This window comes from Ochotona princeps, chromosome 21, assembly GCF_030435755.1.
Source record: "Ochotona princeps isolate mOchPri1 chromosome 21, mOchPri1.hap1, whole genome shotgun sequence".
NCBI lineage: Eukaryota > Metazoa > Chordata > Mammalia > Lagomorpha > Ochotonidae > Ochotona > Ochotona princeps.
The window spans coordinates 25,287,746-25,302,445 of NC_080852.1; the positions used below are offsets into that span (position 1 = coordinate 25,287,746).

General features: G+C 48.6%; 2 protein-coding genes across 3 annotated transcripts in view; one reads left to right on the plus strand and one right to left on the minus strand.

Annotated features, from left to right (window-relative positions):
* The window catches only part of RAD54L2 (RAD54 like 2), an 85,332-nt gene that overhangs the window by 65,193 nt on the left and 5,439 nt on the right, over window positions 1–14,700 (minus strand). The window contains exon 1 of one of the 2 annotated variants that reach the window (XM_058678577.1): window positions 6,626–6,847. The exons of the other annotated variant lie outside the window; for it this stretch is intronic. The gene's annotated coding sequence lies outside the window, so the exon portion shown is untranslated. Of the gene's footprint in view, window positions 1–6,625; window positions 6,848–14,700 lie in introns of those variants that run through there. 2 annotated transcript variants of the gene reach the window in all.
* On the plus strand, window positions 6,195–13,648 carry LOC131482934 (serine/arginine repetitive matrix protein 1-like). The gene is made up of 4 exons (XM_058679169.1): window positions 6,195–6,199; window positions 6,291–6,488; window positions 6,579–7,058; window positions 13,520–13,648. The coding sequence occupies exons 1-4, from the start codon at window positions 6,195–6,197 to the stop codon at window positions 13,623–13,625; spliced, it is 789 nt and encodes a 262-aa protein (XP_058535152.1). The 3' UTR covers window positions 13,626–13,648.

Below are 14,700 nucleotides of genomic sequence, written 5' to 3' on the forward strand. Positions count from 1 at the left end.
AGGATGATTCTAAAAGCCTTGTTCTTCCTACTGTACTAGGAACCTCTTAGATTTTTTTTTTTTCAAAAATGAAAACCTCTAAGTCTTGTTTCCAAGAGGTTCTGAAGCTTATCTATTTGACTAAAAGGCAGCCAAAGATGTTAATTAATTGCCTTGCCCTCAAAGTAACAAATGAATCAGTTTTTCCTTTTGATCCAGAAGATATTATACATTTTTAAATGAGATATTTCAAATAATTTTTATAAGTATCTTCACAGGAAGGGGCGTCCTCAAGAAGTCCATGGAAATGTGTATTATATACTAGGAATAGCCAGCACGATGGCACAGTGGGCTGACCCTCCACCTGTAGCGCTGACATTCCATATGGGCACCAGTTGGAGTCCTGTCTGCTCCATTTTCCATCCAGCTCCCTTTTTATGGACTGAGAAAGCAGCAGAGCATGGCCCACGTGCTTAGGTTCCTGTACCTATGTGGGAGATCTGAAAGAAGCTCCTGACTTTGGATCAGCCCAGTAAAGCAACTGTGGCCATTTGGAGAGCAAACCAGTGGAAGAAAGAAACCTTTCTCTCTCTCTCTGGTGAAAAATCAGTAAATCATAAAAATTTCAATGGTGTCACTGACCAAAAGATTGATATACTTGAATCACTTCTTTTTCGACCCACCTACATTCATCTCTGAACTGGAATCTAGCACTAACTGTAAAACTATCATCACTATTGTGGAGGTGTCCGAAACAATCCAACTGCACATTACAATGCAACAAATACAGCAGCTTTTACAAGAATGTGGGGGCCACATCCCATATAATGCTAGTATGAGTCCTAATAGTTCCATTTTTGATCCACTTCCTCACTAACACGTCTGGGAAAACAACAGAAGATGGCCCAATGGGTCCTTGCACTAATGTGGGAGACCCAGAGAGAGTTCTAGGCCCTAAGCTTCAGCTTGGCAAAGACCCAGCCATTGTGATCATGTGATGAATTGAACAGTGAATGGAAGATATCTCCTCTATAACTCCACCTTTCAAATAAAATAAATCTTTAGAAGAAAAGAAAATTTTAGTAATATGCATTTGGCCAAGCTGTTAAGATTTCAATTGGAATGTCTGCATCCCATATCAGAGTACCTGGATTCAGCTCCCAACTATGTACCCTCAATTCAAACTGCCTGCTAATATGAACCTTTGGCAGTAAGAGGAGACATAGCTCAAGTATCTGGTCCCTTGCCGGTCACATGGGAAGCCTGGATTGAGTCCCTGGATTCAGCTGGTATCAGCTGCAGCTGCTAACCAGGATTTGGGATGTGAAAACAGTACATGGGAAATCTCTGTTTCTGTCTTTCTTTTTTTTTTTTAAACATTTATTTTATTTTATTACAAAGCCAGATATACAGAGAGGAGGAGAGACAGAGAGGAAGATCTTCCATCCGATGAGTCACTCCCCAAGTGAGCCGCAACGGGCCGATGCTGCGCCGATCTGAAGCCAGGAACCAGGAACCTCTTCCGGGTCTCCCAATGGGTACAGGGTCCCAATGCATTGGGCCGTCCTCGACTGCTTTCCCAGGCCACAAGCAGGGAGCTGGATATGAAGCGGAGCAGCCGGGATTAGAACCAGTGCCCATATGGGATCCCAGGGCGTTCAAGGCAAGGACTTTAGGCGCTAGGCCACGCCGCCGGGCCCTGTTTCTGTCTTTCAAATAATTTTTTTTTAAAGATTTATTCATTGATTTATTCATTTTATTACAGCCAGATATACACAGAGGAGGAGAGACAGAGAGGAAGATCTTCCGTCCGATGAGTCACTCCCCAAGTGAGCCGCAACGGGCCAATGTTCGCCGAACCGAAGCCGGGAATCAGGAACCTCTTCCGGGTCTCCCACGCGGGTGCAGTGTCCCAATGCATTGGGCCGTCCTCAACTGCTTTCCCAGGCCACAGGCAGGGAGCTGGATGGGAAGTGGAGCTGCCGGGATTAGAACCGGCGCCCATATGGGATCCCGGGGCTTTCAAGGCGAGGACTTTAGCTGCTAGGCCACGCCGCCGGGCCCTCAAATAAATTTTTAAAAAATGTTTAAGAGCATTTTTAGAAGAAAAAGGATATTAAAGGAAAATGAATGACCTTTTTTTTTAATCAGGGAGGTACGGGCATTGTACTAGAGCAGAATAAGCCACCATTTGAGGTACCCATATGCCATTTCAGAGTACTGGCATTAAGTCTTGCCTTCACTGTTTCCTGTTAATGTACACCCTGGGAGGCTGCAGATGACTTCTCAGAGACTTGAGGCCCTGCCACTCACATGAAAGACCCCAGTAAAATGCCTGGCTCCAGGCTTGAGGCTGGGCCAGTCCCACCTGTTGCAGGCAATCAGGGTTGATCTCTCTGTCATTACCATTGAAATGAACTTCTAGGGCCCAGTGCAATAGCGTACTGGTTAAAGTCCTTGCCTTGCATGCAGCGCCAGGATCCCATATGGTCACCGGCTCTAATCCCGGCAGCCCCGCTTCCCATCCAGCTCCCTGCTTGTGGTCTGGGAAAGCAGTCGAGGATGGCCCAAGGCCTTGGGACCCTGCACCCATGTGGGAGACCCAGAAGAAGCTCCTGGCTTTGGATTGGCTCAGCTCCAGCCGTTGCAGGTGCTTGGGGAATGAACCATTGGACGGAAGATCTTCCTCTCTGTCTCTCCTCCTCTCTGTATATGCACCTTTCCAATTAAAAAAAAACAAAAAACAAAAAACTTCTAAAAAATTTTTTTCAAGAATTTATTATTTTGGGCCCGGCGGCGTGGCCTAGCGGCTAAAGTCCTTGCCTTGAAAGCCCCGGGATCCCATATGGGCGCCGGTTCTAATCCCGGCTGCTCCACTTCCCATCCAGCTCCCTGCCTGCGGCCTGGGAAAGCAGTTGAGGACAGCCCAATGCATTGGGACACTGCACCCGCGTGGGAGACCCAGAAGAGGTTCCTGGTTCCCGGCTTCGGTTCGGCGCAGCATCGGCCCGTTGCGGCTCACTTGGGGAGTGAATCATCGGACGGAAGATCTTCCTCTCTGTCTCTCCTCCTCTGTGTATATCTGGCTGTAATAAAATGAATAAATCTTAAAAAAAAAAAAAAAGAATTTATTATGTTTACATGAAAGACAGTTACAGCCCAGCATGATAGCCCAGTGGCTAAATCCTCGCCTTGTGTGCACTAGGATCCCATGTGGATGCCGGTTCGTATCACTGCTGCTCTACTTCCCACCCAGCTCCCTGCCTGTAGCCTGGGAAAGCAGCAGAGGATGGTCCAAAGTCTTGGACCCTGCACCTGCATGGGAGATCCACAAGAAGCTCCTGGCTCCTGGCTTTGGATCAGCTTAGCTTTGAAGCTTTGGTTCACTCCCCATTGCAGCCACCTGGGGAGTGAACCAGCAGATGGAAGATCTTTCTCTCTGTATCTCCTTCTCTCTGTTTATCAGACTTTGCAATAAAAAAATTAAAAATTAATCTTAAAAAAAAAAGTGTTACATAGAGAGCGATCTTCCATTCACTGGTTCATTCTCCAAACAACAGCTAGGGCTGGGCCAGGCTGCAGCCAGGAGCAGGCAACTCCATCTGAGTACCCCACCCCACATGGCAGTGGATCAGGTTCCTAGGGAACCTTCCACTGCTTTCCCAGGCATGTTAGAGGTAGCCGGACCTGAAGCAAAACAGCAGGGATTCAAACCAGTACTCCTATAGGATGCCATAGTCACAGGCAGCAGCTTAAACTGCTGTACCACAACACCAGCTGCCAAATAAACTTTTTTTTAAAGATGTATTGTTATTGGAAAGGCAGATTACAGAGAGGAGAAAAAGAAAGATCTTCTGTCTGCTGGTCCACTCCCCAAGTAGTCACAACATTCAGAACTGACCCAATCTGAAGCCTGGGAGCTACTTCCAGGTCTCCCATATGGGTGCAGGGTCCCAAGGCCTTGGGCCATCTCTACTGCTCTCCCAAGCCACAAGCAGGGAACTGGATGGGAAGCAGAGCATCCAGGACACAAACCGGTGCCCAGATGGATCCTGGTGCATGAAAGGTGAGGATTTTAGCCACAGAGCCATCATGCTGGGCCCCAAATAAACCTTTTTTTTTTTTTTTAAATAAATAAAGCTTAGGGGTCCAGCACTGTGGCATAGGGGGTAAAGTTACTGCTTGCAGTGCCAGCATCCCATATGAGTACCAGTTTGAGTCCAGTTTGCTTCACTTCCTATTCAGGTTCCTGCTAATGTGCTGGGAAAGCACTAGTATTACAAGGATGGCCCAAGTACCTGGGTCCCTGTACCACGTGGGAGACGTGGAAGAAGCTCCTGGCTTTGCATTATTAGCACTGTGCTCATCTGGGGACTGAAACAGTGGATAGAAAAATCTCTCTCTCTCTCCCTATCTTTAACTTTGCCTTTTAAATAAATCTTTTCTTTAAACAGTAAAATAAAGCATAAGGGGAAAATCCTTACTAGACATATTAATATAAGGCCCGGCATGATAGCATAGTGGTTAAGTCCTCGCCTTGCACGCGCCAGGATCCCATATGAGCGCCAGTTCTAACCCCAGCAGCCCTGCTTCCCATCCAGCTCCCTGCTTGTGGCCTGGGGAAGCAGTTGAGGGAGACCCAAAGTCTTGGGACCCTGCACCTGTGTAGGAGATCTGGAAGAGCTCCTGGCTCCTGGCTCCTGGCTTCTGACTGGCTCAGCTCCAGCCGCTGCGGTCACTTGGGGAGTGAACCATCAGATGGAGGATCTTCCTCTCTGTCTCTCCTCCTCTCTGTATATCTGACTTTCCAATAAAAATAAATAAATCTTTTTAAATTACTAAATAAATAAACATATTAATAAAAGTACAAACAGAACTGCCTTATACCTTATCTGAAACTTTATATACTAGACTCTAATTAGTTAGTATTCCCTATGTAAACTCTATGCTAAAACTCAGAAGATGCAATGATTCTGTTGCTTTGTTTTGTTTTGTGTGTGTCTGTTTCGGGCTTCCCTTTAATCCCTTAACTGCAGACAACACACCAGCTTTTGCCTGAATAATACACACTGTGCTCTAACACCCAGCTACTGGCCTCGAAGTTAGATACTGTCACACAGAGAGACATGGTGTACAGATCAAATTTGCTGAGCATGGAGAACACTTCTAATGAAGACAATGTCCCAGGAGTGTTAACGGGTCCCCAAAATGACAGCCACTGAGATTTGCTAAATTCAATGTCATCACTTCAGATAGCAAAAAGAAAACGAAATAAAATGTCATGGATTCACGGAAGTAAAGAGCTTTCAACAACATGAACTGTTGGGATTTTCACATCCCTTTCAAGAGCTGCACACTTTAAATAGTAGTCCACAGATGGATGACAAGAAGCTTTTCTATCAGGACTGCACTGAACACCCCCAGAATGGACATATATTATAGTGGCTAAGTTTGTCTATCATTATAAACAATAGCCACAGTGCTGAAAAGAAAGTATGAGTCACAACTCAAAAACAAAGGAGAAAAGCAACGAACAAACAGAGGAAAGCACTAGATGGAAATACAAGGCATTTCTCATTTAAAATCCTGTCCATGAAAGCTACTACTGACTTGGAGCAGGTTCATGGTCATCCCTCACTCAGAAATAACTCATCCTGCTCCCAAACACTCCTTCCAGTCTCATGCACCTCTATGTCCAAGCACCGGCACAATCAGCCACATCCGTTAGGGAGCCAGCGCCAGGCTCCCAGCAGATCTGAGTCACCCACACCCCCGCACTAAGAGGTCATTTTTCATCAGGAAGCCCACTCTGCAAAATCCCCTTGTTCATCTCCCAGGCTGCCACCACTGTGACCCACATAAAACCGATCCACCGGCCTCAGCAGCCTACAATACGGCCCCTGCACTCGGCAAATCACAACTCCCACCGGCCTGATCCGCCCAAGCGGCCCACAGGACTGAACACCCTCACTACTCACTCCTATGACAAGTTCCCAGGCAACTCTCTCAGGCCGGTGCATCTTGCACACCCACCTCCCACCCCCAGCATTCATCTCCGCTCAAACTCTTCTTCCGTGGCCAGACTTTCTGCCCTTCCAGGAACTAACCACCAGTTACCCTACAGTAAGAACCTAAACTCTCAATGTCCTTCTCCCCACCCCACCTCCAACCCCCTTATCCCTGCCCGAAGTCGGCGCAACTCCCAGGGCTTGGGGATGGGGTATGGAGGCAGACGCATCTGATTGCGCCTTGAGGGATCAGGCCCACAGAGGCCCCTAAAACTCCAAACACCACCACCACCCCCTCCTCAGCCACCCAGCCACAATCAGCCTATGGGGCGCCAGCATCAACTGCCGGGAGCTCACGGTCACCACCGTGTCTCTCCTCCCCCACTCCCCAAACACAAGCCACCCCACCAAGGCCCCCGGGGACAGGACGGGACCCCCGACAAGCCTCCGGCCAAAGGAGTTTCCCAGATCCGACGCAGAGCACCCACCCCCACCCCCAAGGCCCGTGCCGCCAGCACCATTTGGCGGTCCCAGGCCGCCGCACTCCAGGGGCTCGGAGCCGCCTTCCCTATTCCGCCCCCATTGTTGCAGGTCTCAGCGGCCCCGGCTGGTTGCCGGAGACCGGCACCGGCTCTCACCTCCCACGCCGCGAATCCGGGCCGCGCCGGATCCGGCAGGGCCGAGGGACGTGGGCTTTCCGATGCGCCCGGCCGGGCAGTGTCTGCGGCGGCGGCAGCGGCGGCGGCGGCGGGGGCGGCGGCTGAGGCGGGAAGCAGCTGGCCAGGCCCGGACGCCGCGGACTCGCTCTTGGCCGAGCGTCGGTCTCCTCCGGCGGCGGCGCTCGCAGCCTCCGCTCGCGGTCCGCGCCAGAAAGAGTCCCCCCTCCCGGGCCGCGCGCCCGGCCGCCCGGACGGGAACACGCACCGCCGACAGGAAAGTTCCGCTGAGAGCCGACCCGAGGCCCGCCCTCCCCCGCGCAGTGTGTAGACCGCCAGGGAACCGTGTTATCTACCACAGAGTAAACGCCGCGCACAGCTCCCGGTCTAGAGTCTGTCTGGAGCAGCTCCAGAGGTGGGTCCGAGAATGAGGTTTCCGTTCACTAACCATTAGCGAGACACCTTGGCCATTTGGCGCCTCAAATGAGCCTCCTACATTCCTTACTTGGGGGATAACCCCGGAGACGTGTGAGGACTGAATGAGACGCTGCTAGTAGCAAGTTGCGCTCCACCAAGAGGATCCCCGAAATTGGGGTGCACCGTGAAACTCTGGCCCTTTTCTTCCAGGTCCTTGCCTCCTATCCCATTTCCTGCTTCTTGAACCTGTCTGAAGAGTTCCCTGGAAGAGGCAGGAAGGGCCTTTCTTGATCACTGAGGCTCAAATGGAGGTTTAACGAATCAACCTGGGAATTAACTGCCACAGGAGCTATAGCTCTGCCTTCGCCCCGCAGCCTAGGTTACCTCTCTTTTGTGCCCTCTCCCAAGCCTTGAATATTGCAAAATGATTTTAAAATTAATAATAATACATAAGTGGATCTTTCATGGTAAGATTTTCTCTCAGAAAATACAAAGCACAAAGATTCCTTTCTTATCTCCACCCCCTTTCCTCTTGAGCCTTCCTACATCTAGAAGTCAGACATAGTGAATTCCAGAGCAACAGAGTTATAAAAATATGGGTCTGGCATGGAAGGTTTAGCCTCTGCCTGTGACGCTGAAATCCCACACGGATGCCAGTTCCTGTCCAAGTTGCTCCACGTCCAGTCTAGCTCCCTGTTTGTGACCTGGGAAGCCATAAAGGATGGCCCAAGTCCTTGGGCTGCAGTCACCTGTGTAGGAGACCAGAAAAGTCTCCTGGCTCCTGGCTGCTGGCTCTTTGTCATTTTCTCTGTAACTCTGTCTAACAAAAATAAATTTTTTAAGTTATGAAAATAAACATGTGTTATCCAAAACTCTTGATGGAAACTTTTTAAAAAGAATTTATTTACTTGAAAGGCAGAATCACAGAGCTCTTCCATTGACTGGTTCATTCTCTTAATGACCCCAACGCTGAAACCGGGCCAAACCAAAGCCACAAGCCTGGAACTCTGTGTGGATCCCCCAGGTACTTGGGCCAGCTTCTCTTACTTTCCCAGGCCCATTAGCAGGGAGCTGGATTGGTACTGGAGCTGATTGGTGGTGGAACTGAAACTAGTGCTTGTATGGGATGTAGACAATGGAGGTGGTGACTCAACCCTTTGGCACAAAGTTGGCCCCTCAATGGAAATTTAGAACTGCAGAAGATGCCTCCAAAAGCATCACAGCTTTTGCATGTTCTTGACTTTTCCATTCTCACGTAGCCCTTTGGCTTCTGGAAGCAATGAAAAGGCAGGCTCTGCCTGTTAAAAGACCTTTTTTTTTTTTTTTTTTTTTTTTTTTGGTGTCTCTCTGGGAAAGGCAGGCTCAAGTGATTATCAAGCAACAAGCCCAAAGATTCTGGAGGCTTCCTCAAGTAGGAGGACTTTCCTGCTAGGTCTCTTACAGGCAAAAGGTACCTCAGCAGCTGCATCACTTCTCTCAGCTGCTGAGGTCAGTTGGATGCTCTGACCATTTCCTGCTGGAGACCTTGCATTTCCTCCAGTTGGCTTCCTCACTGGGACTTCCTGCCTGACCCATAAAGTGGTTTTGACTTCAGGAGCTGAACTAGGTTTAGATGAGAGCTCCACACCGTCCCAAGATGACCAAAGAGAGGAGAAAGAGAGCAGGGACACTGGCTGGAGACTTGAGAAAGGAATCTTGTGGGCTTCTTCCCAAAAAAGGACTCCAAGCACAGTTACCAAAGACATTAACACCTACTCCTCAGTGTCACTGAGGGCTGGGGCAGCAAGGGCCAGAGCTGGCCACCACAGTGATGGACTCGCTACCTTCCTTCCTCCCAACATGCCACCGTCCTGGCTTCCTTGCCCTCCCAGAGCCTCGGTGACTATCTGGACAATGCTGAGCTCTCCCAAGCACCTCTGGAGTACACGGGATTTCAAAGTCACCTGCAGGAAAATGAGCTCTTCTGGGAGAAATCCCTAGAGTGAATTACCCATAACACCTGCCAATGGGTGACTCCACCATCAAGTGAGGTGGGATTAAACAAGACTCACCTTGTTAATGTCTCATAAACTAGGATAGTTTCTTCAACACCAGGAACTCATACCTGGAAAAGCACTCCCTTTCACCCATTTCACCTCATCTTCATTCCACAAGTGTTACCTCAGTCCTGCCTCTCATAGGCCGCACTTTTTTGGCCTATTCACACTCCCAAATGGCAAGGACCCAAGGTGACAAAGTTATGTTGCTTTTTTCAACAGTTATCCCTTCCTGTGATCAATTTATTTTTTATTGGAAAGGCAGATTGACAGAGGAGTGAGATCTTCTGTCTACTGATTCACTTCCCAAATGGCTGCAACGGCCAGAGCTGGGCTGGTCCAGAGCCAGGAGCCTCTTCCAGGTCTGCCACGTAGATGCAAGGCCCAAAGCCTGAGCATCCTCCACTACTTTCCCAGGCCATGGGCAAGGAGCTAGATTGGAAGTGGAGCAACTGGGATTCCAGTCAGGACCCAGAGGGGCTGCTGGTGCCCCAGGTAGAGGATTAGCCTGTTATGCCTCAGTACCAGTCCCTGAGTTACTCTTTTACAATGGTTAATTTTGTGTTATATACATTTTATCTCATTTTTTAAGGGTCACAGAAGCTCAGCTCTTGCAACTAGTAACTGGTGGAATCATAATCTGAATTTATATCTAAGAATTCAAATATAGGGACCCAACGCGATAGCATAGTGGTTAAGGTCCTCACCTTGCACGCGCCAGGATCCCATATGGGCACTGGTTCTAATCCCAGCAGCCCCGCTTCCCATCCAGCTCCCTGCTTGTGGCCTGGGAAAGCAGTCCCAAAGCCTTGGGACCCTGCACCCGTGTGGGAGACCTGGAGGAAGTTCCTGGCTCCTGGCTTCGGATCAATGCAGCTCCAGCCATTGCAGTCACTTGGGGAGTGAATCATTGAACGGAAGATCTTCCTGTCTCTCCTCTGTATATCTGCCTTTCCAATAAAAATAAGTAATAAATATTAAAAAGAAAAAGAATTCAAATATAGCACAAGAGAACTTCAAAAGTCCGTGGAAAATTGAATTTTAAGTTTGCTGCAAAAATCTTTTTTGGAAATCCATGTACACATAGGAGGGATTTTTAAGAAGTTCATGAGGGGCCTAGTGCAGTAGCCTAGCGGCTAAAGTCCTCACCTTGCATGCTCTGGGATCCCATATGGGCACTGGTTCTAATTCCAGCAGCTCCACTTCCCATCCAATTCCCTGCTTGTGGCCTGGGAAAGCAGTTGAGGACGGCCCAAAGCCTTGGGTTCTTAAACCTGAGTGGGAGGCCCGAAGGAGGTTCCAAGCTCCTGGCTTCAGCTTGGTTCAGGTCCAGCTGTTGTGGTCACTTAGGGAGTGAATCAGTGGACGGAAGATATTCCTCTCTGTCTTTCCTCCTCTCTGTGTATCTGACTTTCCAATAAAAATGAGTAATAATTAAAAGAAAAAAAAAAAAAAAGAACACCATGCAAGTTTCTCACATTAGTGGCCAGAACCCAATATCCTGTGCTGTCACTGCTGCTTCTCAGGATCCCACATAGCAGGAGGCTGGAGTCAGAAACAGGAGTCAGGACTCTAACCCAGGCATGTCAATGGAAGGCAGCCATCCTAACCCTTGTCTGAACAGCTGTGCCACATGCCTAAATTTCTCTCTTTTTTTTTTTTTTAAAGATTTTTATTATTGGAAAGCCGGATATACAGAGAGGAGGAGAAACAGAAAGGAAGATCTTGCATCCGGTGTTTCACTCCCCAAGTGAGCCGCAACAGGCCGGTGCGCGCCGATCCGAAGCCGGGAACCAGGAACCTCTTCCGGGTTTCCAACGCAGGTGCAGGGTCCCAAAGCTTTGGGTCGTCCTCGACTGCTTTCCCAGGCCACAAGCAGGGAGCTGGATGGGAAGTGGAGCTGCCGGGATTAGAACTGGCGCCCATATGGGATCCGGTGCATTCAAGGGGAGGACTTAAGCCGCTATGCCACGCCGCTGGGCCCTAAACTTCTCTTTTTATTTTGTTTCCAATGAGGTCTTGAAATTCTCTTGCATGTTACACAAGTGCATTCACTTTCTTTACGTATTAAATTAGTGCTTTTATTTTTATTGGAAAGGCAGATTTACAAAGAGAAAGGTATTGCATGCTCTGGTTCACTCTGCAGGTGGCCACAATGGCCAAAGCTGAGCCAATTTGAAGCTGGGAGCCGGGAGCTTCTTCCAAGTTTTCCAGGCAGGTGCTGGGTCCCACGGCTTTGGGCCATCCTCTGCTGCGTTCCTAGGCTATAAACAGGGAGCCAGATAGGAAGGGGAGCAGCTGTGACATGAACCCGCACCAATCTGAGATCCTGGCACTTAAAGGCAGAGCACAAGTCAATTGAGCCATCGTGCCGGCACACATATGTGTGTGAAAGTGAGAAATGGTCCCCACTTATTGCCATCCTCAATGCTGGAGAGAACTCAGGGGATTAGGGAGGCCCATAATTCCCTTCAGACAATGAAGAGCTCTTCCTCAGATGTGGCAGGGCAGAGCCAGCTCCTCTCACATGCCGTGTGACCTTGGATGAGCCACTTGACCTCCCTGAACTAAGTTCATCTGTCAACTGGGAATATCAATTTTGCAAATTTCTAATGTTTTTTCTACCATCTCCTTCTAGGGAGAGCAAGGTCTTTTGTTATTTATTTATTTATTTATTCAATCATTTTGGAAAGGCAGATACACAGAGAGATGGAGAGACAGAAAGATTTTCCATCCACTGGTTCACTACTTAAGCGGCCATGACATTTGATATTGAGCTGATCTGAAGCCAGGAGCTTCCCCTAGGTCTCCCATGCAGATACAGAGTCCCCAGACCTTGGGCCATCCTCCACTGCTTTCATCAGGTACAAGCCTGCAACTGAATGGGAAATGGAACCACTGGGATATGAATCGGTGCCCATATGGGATCCTGGCAGATCAGTCTTATTCTTTACAAAACATTGGCTGGTATTCCCCAGACCAGCTACACATTTACAATGATCTTGTTTCCCATTGCATTCCTATTGGGATTGCATGCGCTTGCTCCAGGTGAGAGATGAGAGGTCAGGTCACCTCTAGCTTCAAAGTCTGGCAGGAAACTAGGTTCTGTGAGACCACTAGGGTCGCTACTACCTCCACAATTGTTGTTAAAGGATTCAATTTCTGCAACAGACCCTAGGGATTTGTTAAAGAAAGATGAGAACCACGTAGTGCCTGCGACTCCTAGGAGAGGCAGGCACACAAACATCATTATGATCCAGTGTTAATTCCTGTGAGAAGAGAACTATCCACAAGGGTTCAGAGCAGAAAGTTGGTGGCTTGGGTACTTTTAATAGTCTCATATCCCCTTTGGCTACTGTTCGACCACTTTCAGAAATTTCCCTGCTCCCACAGCAGTCACTAATGTGCAGTGCTCACTGTGGGCTCAGGAGTTGTGTGATCGGCACAATTCAGGCTCCAAAGGGTCATTTTCCTTCTTGCTGAACCTCTTCTCCTGCCTAGCAAACCTTCCCTCTAATGCCCAGCCCCGATGTCCCTTCTATGATATTCCCCATAAACGTGAAGGCCAGGCCTTTCTTTTTCTGAGCTTTCTTGGCCCATTATCCCACTCTGTGTTGACCCCAGAGACAGAGATACACAGCCTGTAACTTTCCTAAGAGTTCATGTCCATGGTAGGAGGCAGATGAGTATTCCATCAGTCTGTGGTAATGACCTTGCAAGAGGAGCATAGGATCACTTCTCCCGGAAGGAGGTACAGGAGACACTTTTGGGGTCATCAAACCACTCACTCACTTGGGTGAGTCTTTGTGTATCTTGGCCCCCTAGAAGTAGCTGGTTGGCCCAGGGGAAATACTTGATTACAGGTGAAACAATTTTTTATCTGGAGTCAAGTTTCAAAGATGCAGAGAGCTATGAAGCAACTGGGCAGAGGCAATTGGACTGAGAGCCCCAGAGAGGAGAGGAAGACCAAGTAGGATGAGGCTTCGTGCCCGTGGAGTCCAAAAGAGACCTCTGCACACTGCTGTCTCCTGGGGGCAAGCCTGCAGGCAGGAGATGATGGGCATTTATCCTCAAAGTAAGGGACCCAAATAGATGCCTGGAGTCAGAATTCTTGGATCTTGGTAACTGATTCTGGGCACAGGGAGAAGAGAAGTCAAGGGCCATCCCTACCTGCTGAGGGATGCCCTCTGCTGAAGGGGAAGTCTCCCTGAGAAGCAGACAAGTGGGGCCAAGGGCAAGGCAGATGTTTGGGTGGTTAGTTGCTCAAGGCGCAGAGCCAAACCAACAGCTCTGGCCTTCCATGGCAGCTTACTAAATATGCAGGCACTTAGGGCCTAGTCCAACTATTAGGGGCTCTCATGACCCAATGCATAAAACTGTTGGTGTCTCCCCTTTTCTTTCCCTTGCCCTGCTCCTTGCTCAGTTCAACAACTAAGAATTTAAAGTTCTTCAGTGCCAAAATTGAATCTAGAACCCATAAACATTGTGAATGTGTATACAGACCTTGCTATATATGGAGGATTTTATAGGAAGAGGATCCTTAGAAAGGTAAGAGGCACTAGGGGTGGTGTGATGGCACAACTGACTAATCCTCCACCTACTAGCACCAGCATCCCATGTGGGTTCTGGTCCGTGTCCCAGCTACTCCACTTCCCATCTAGCTCACAAGTCATTGGGACCCTGAACATGTGTCAGAGACCCAAAAGAAGTTTCTGGTTCCTGGCTTTGGATCAACTCAGTTCCACCCATTGTGGTCATTTGGGAGATGAACCAGTGGACAGAAGAAATTTCTTTCTCTCCTTCTCCTGTAAATATTCCTTTCCATTAAAAATAAATAAATGTGGGCTCGGCGGTGTGGCCTAGTGGCTAAGGTCCTCGCCTTGATCCCATATGGCCACTGGTTCTAATCCCAGCAGCTCCACTTCCTCTCTGTCTCTCCTCTTCTCAGTATATCTGACTTTGTAATAAAAATAAAATAAATCTTTAAAAAAAATAAATAAATGTTTAGATTTTTAAAAGAAGATCCATTGGAACTCTTTGCAAAGATTTCTTTTTTTTTTTAAGAGTTAGTAATTTAAGCCCAGAGCAGTAGCTCAGTGGCTAAAATTCTCACCTTGCACGTGCTTGGGTCCCATATGGACATTGGTCCTAATCCCGGTGGCCCCGCTTCCCATCCAGCTCCCTGCTTGTGACCTGGGAAAGCAGTTGAGGACAGCCCAAAGCCTTGGGACCCTGTACCACATGGGAGTTCCTGAAGAGGCTCTGGGCTTCTGCTTTGGATCAGTGCAATTCTGGCCATTGCGGCTACTTGGGGAGTGAATCATCGGACAGAAGATCATCTTCTCAGTATATCTGACTTTGCATTAATAATAAATAAATCTTTAAAAATGTAGTAATTCATTTGAAAGTCATAGAGAGAGAGGGAGAAACGAAAGAGAGCTTTTCTATCTGCTGGTTTACTACCTAGATGGCCACAGTGGCTACTGCTGGGCCAGGCCAAAGTCAGGAGCCAGACACTTCTCCCAGTCTCCCATATGAGTAGCAGGGACCCAAACAGGTAGGTATTTTCTACTGTTTTTTTCCAGGCCATTAGCAGGGAGCTAA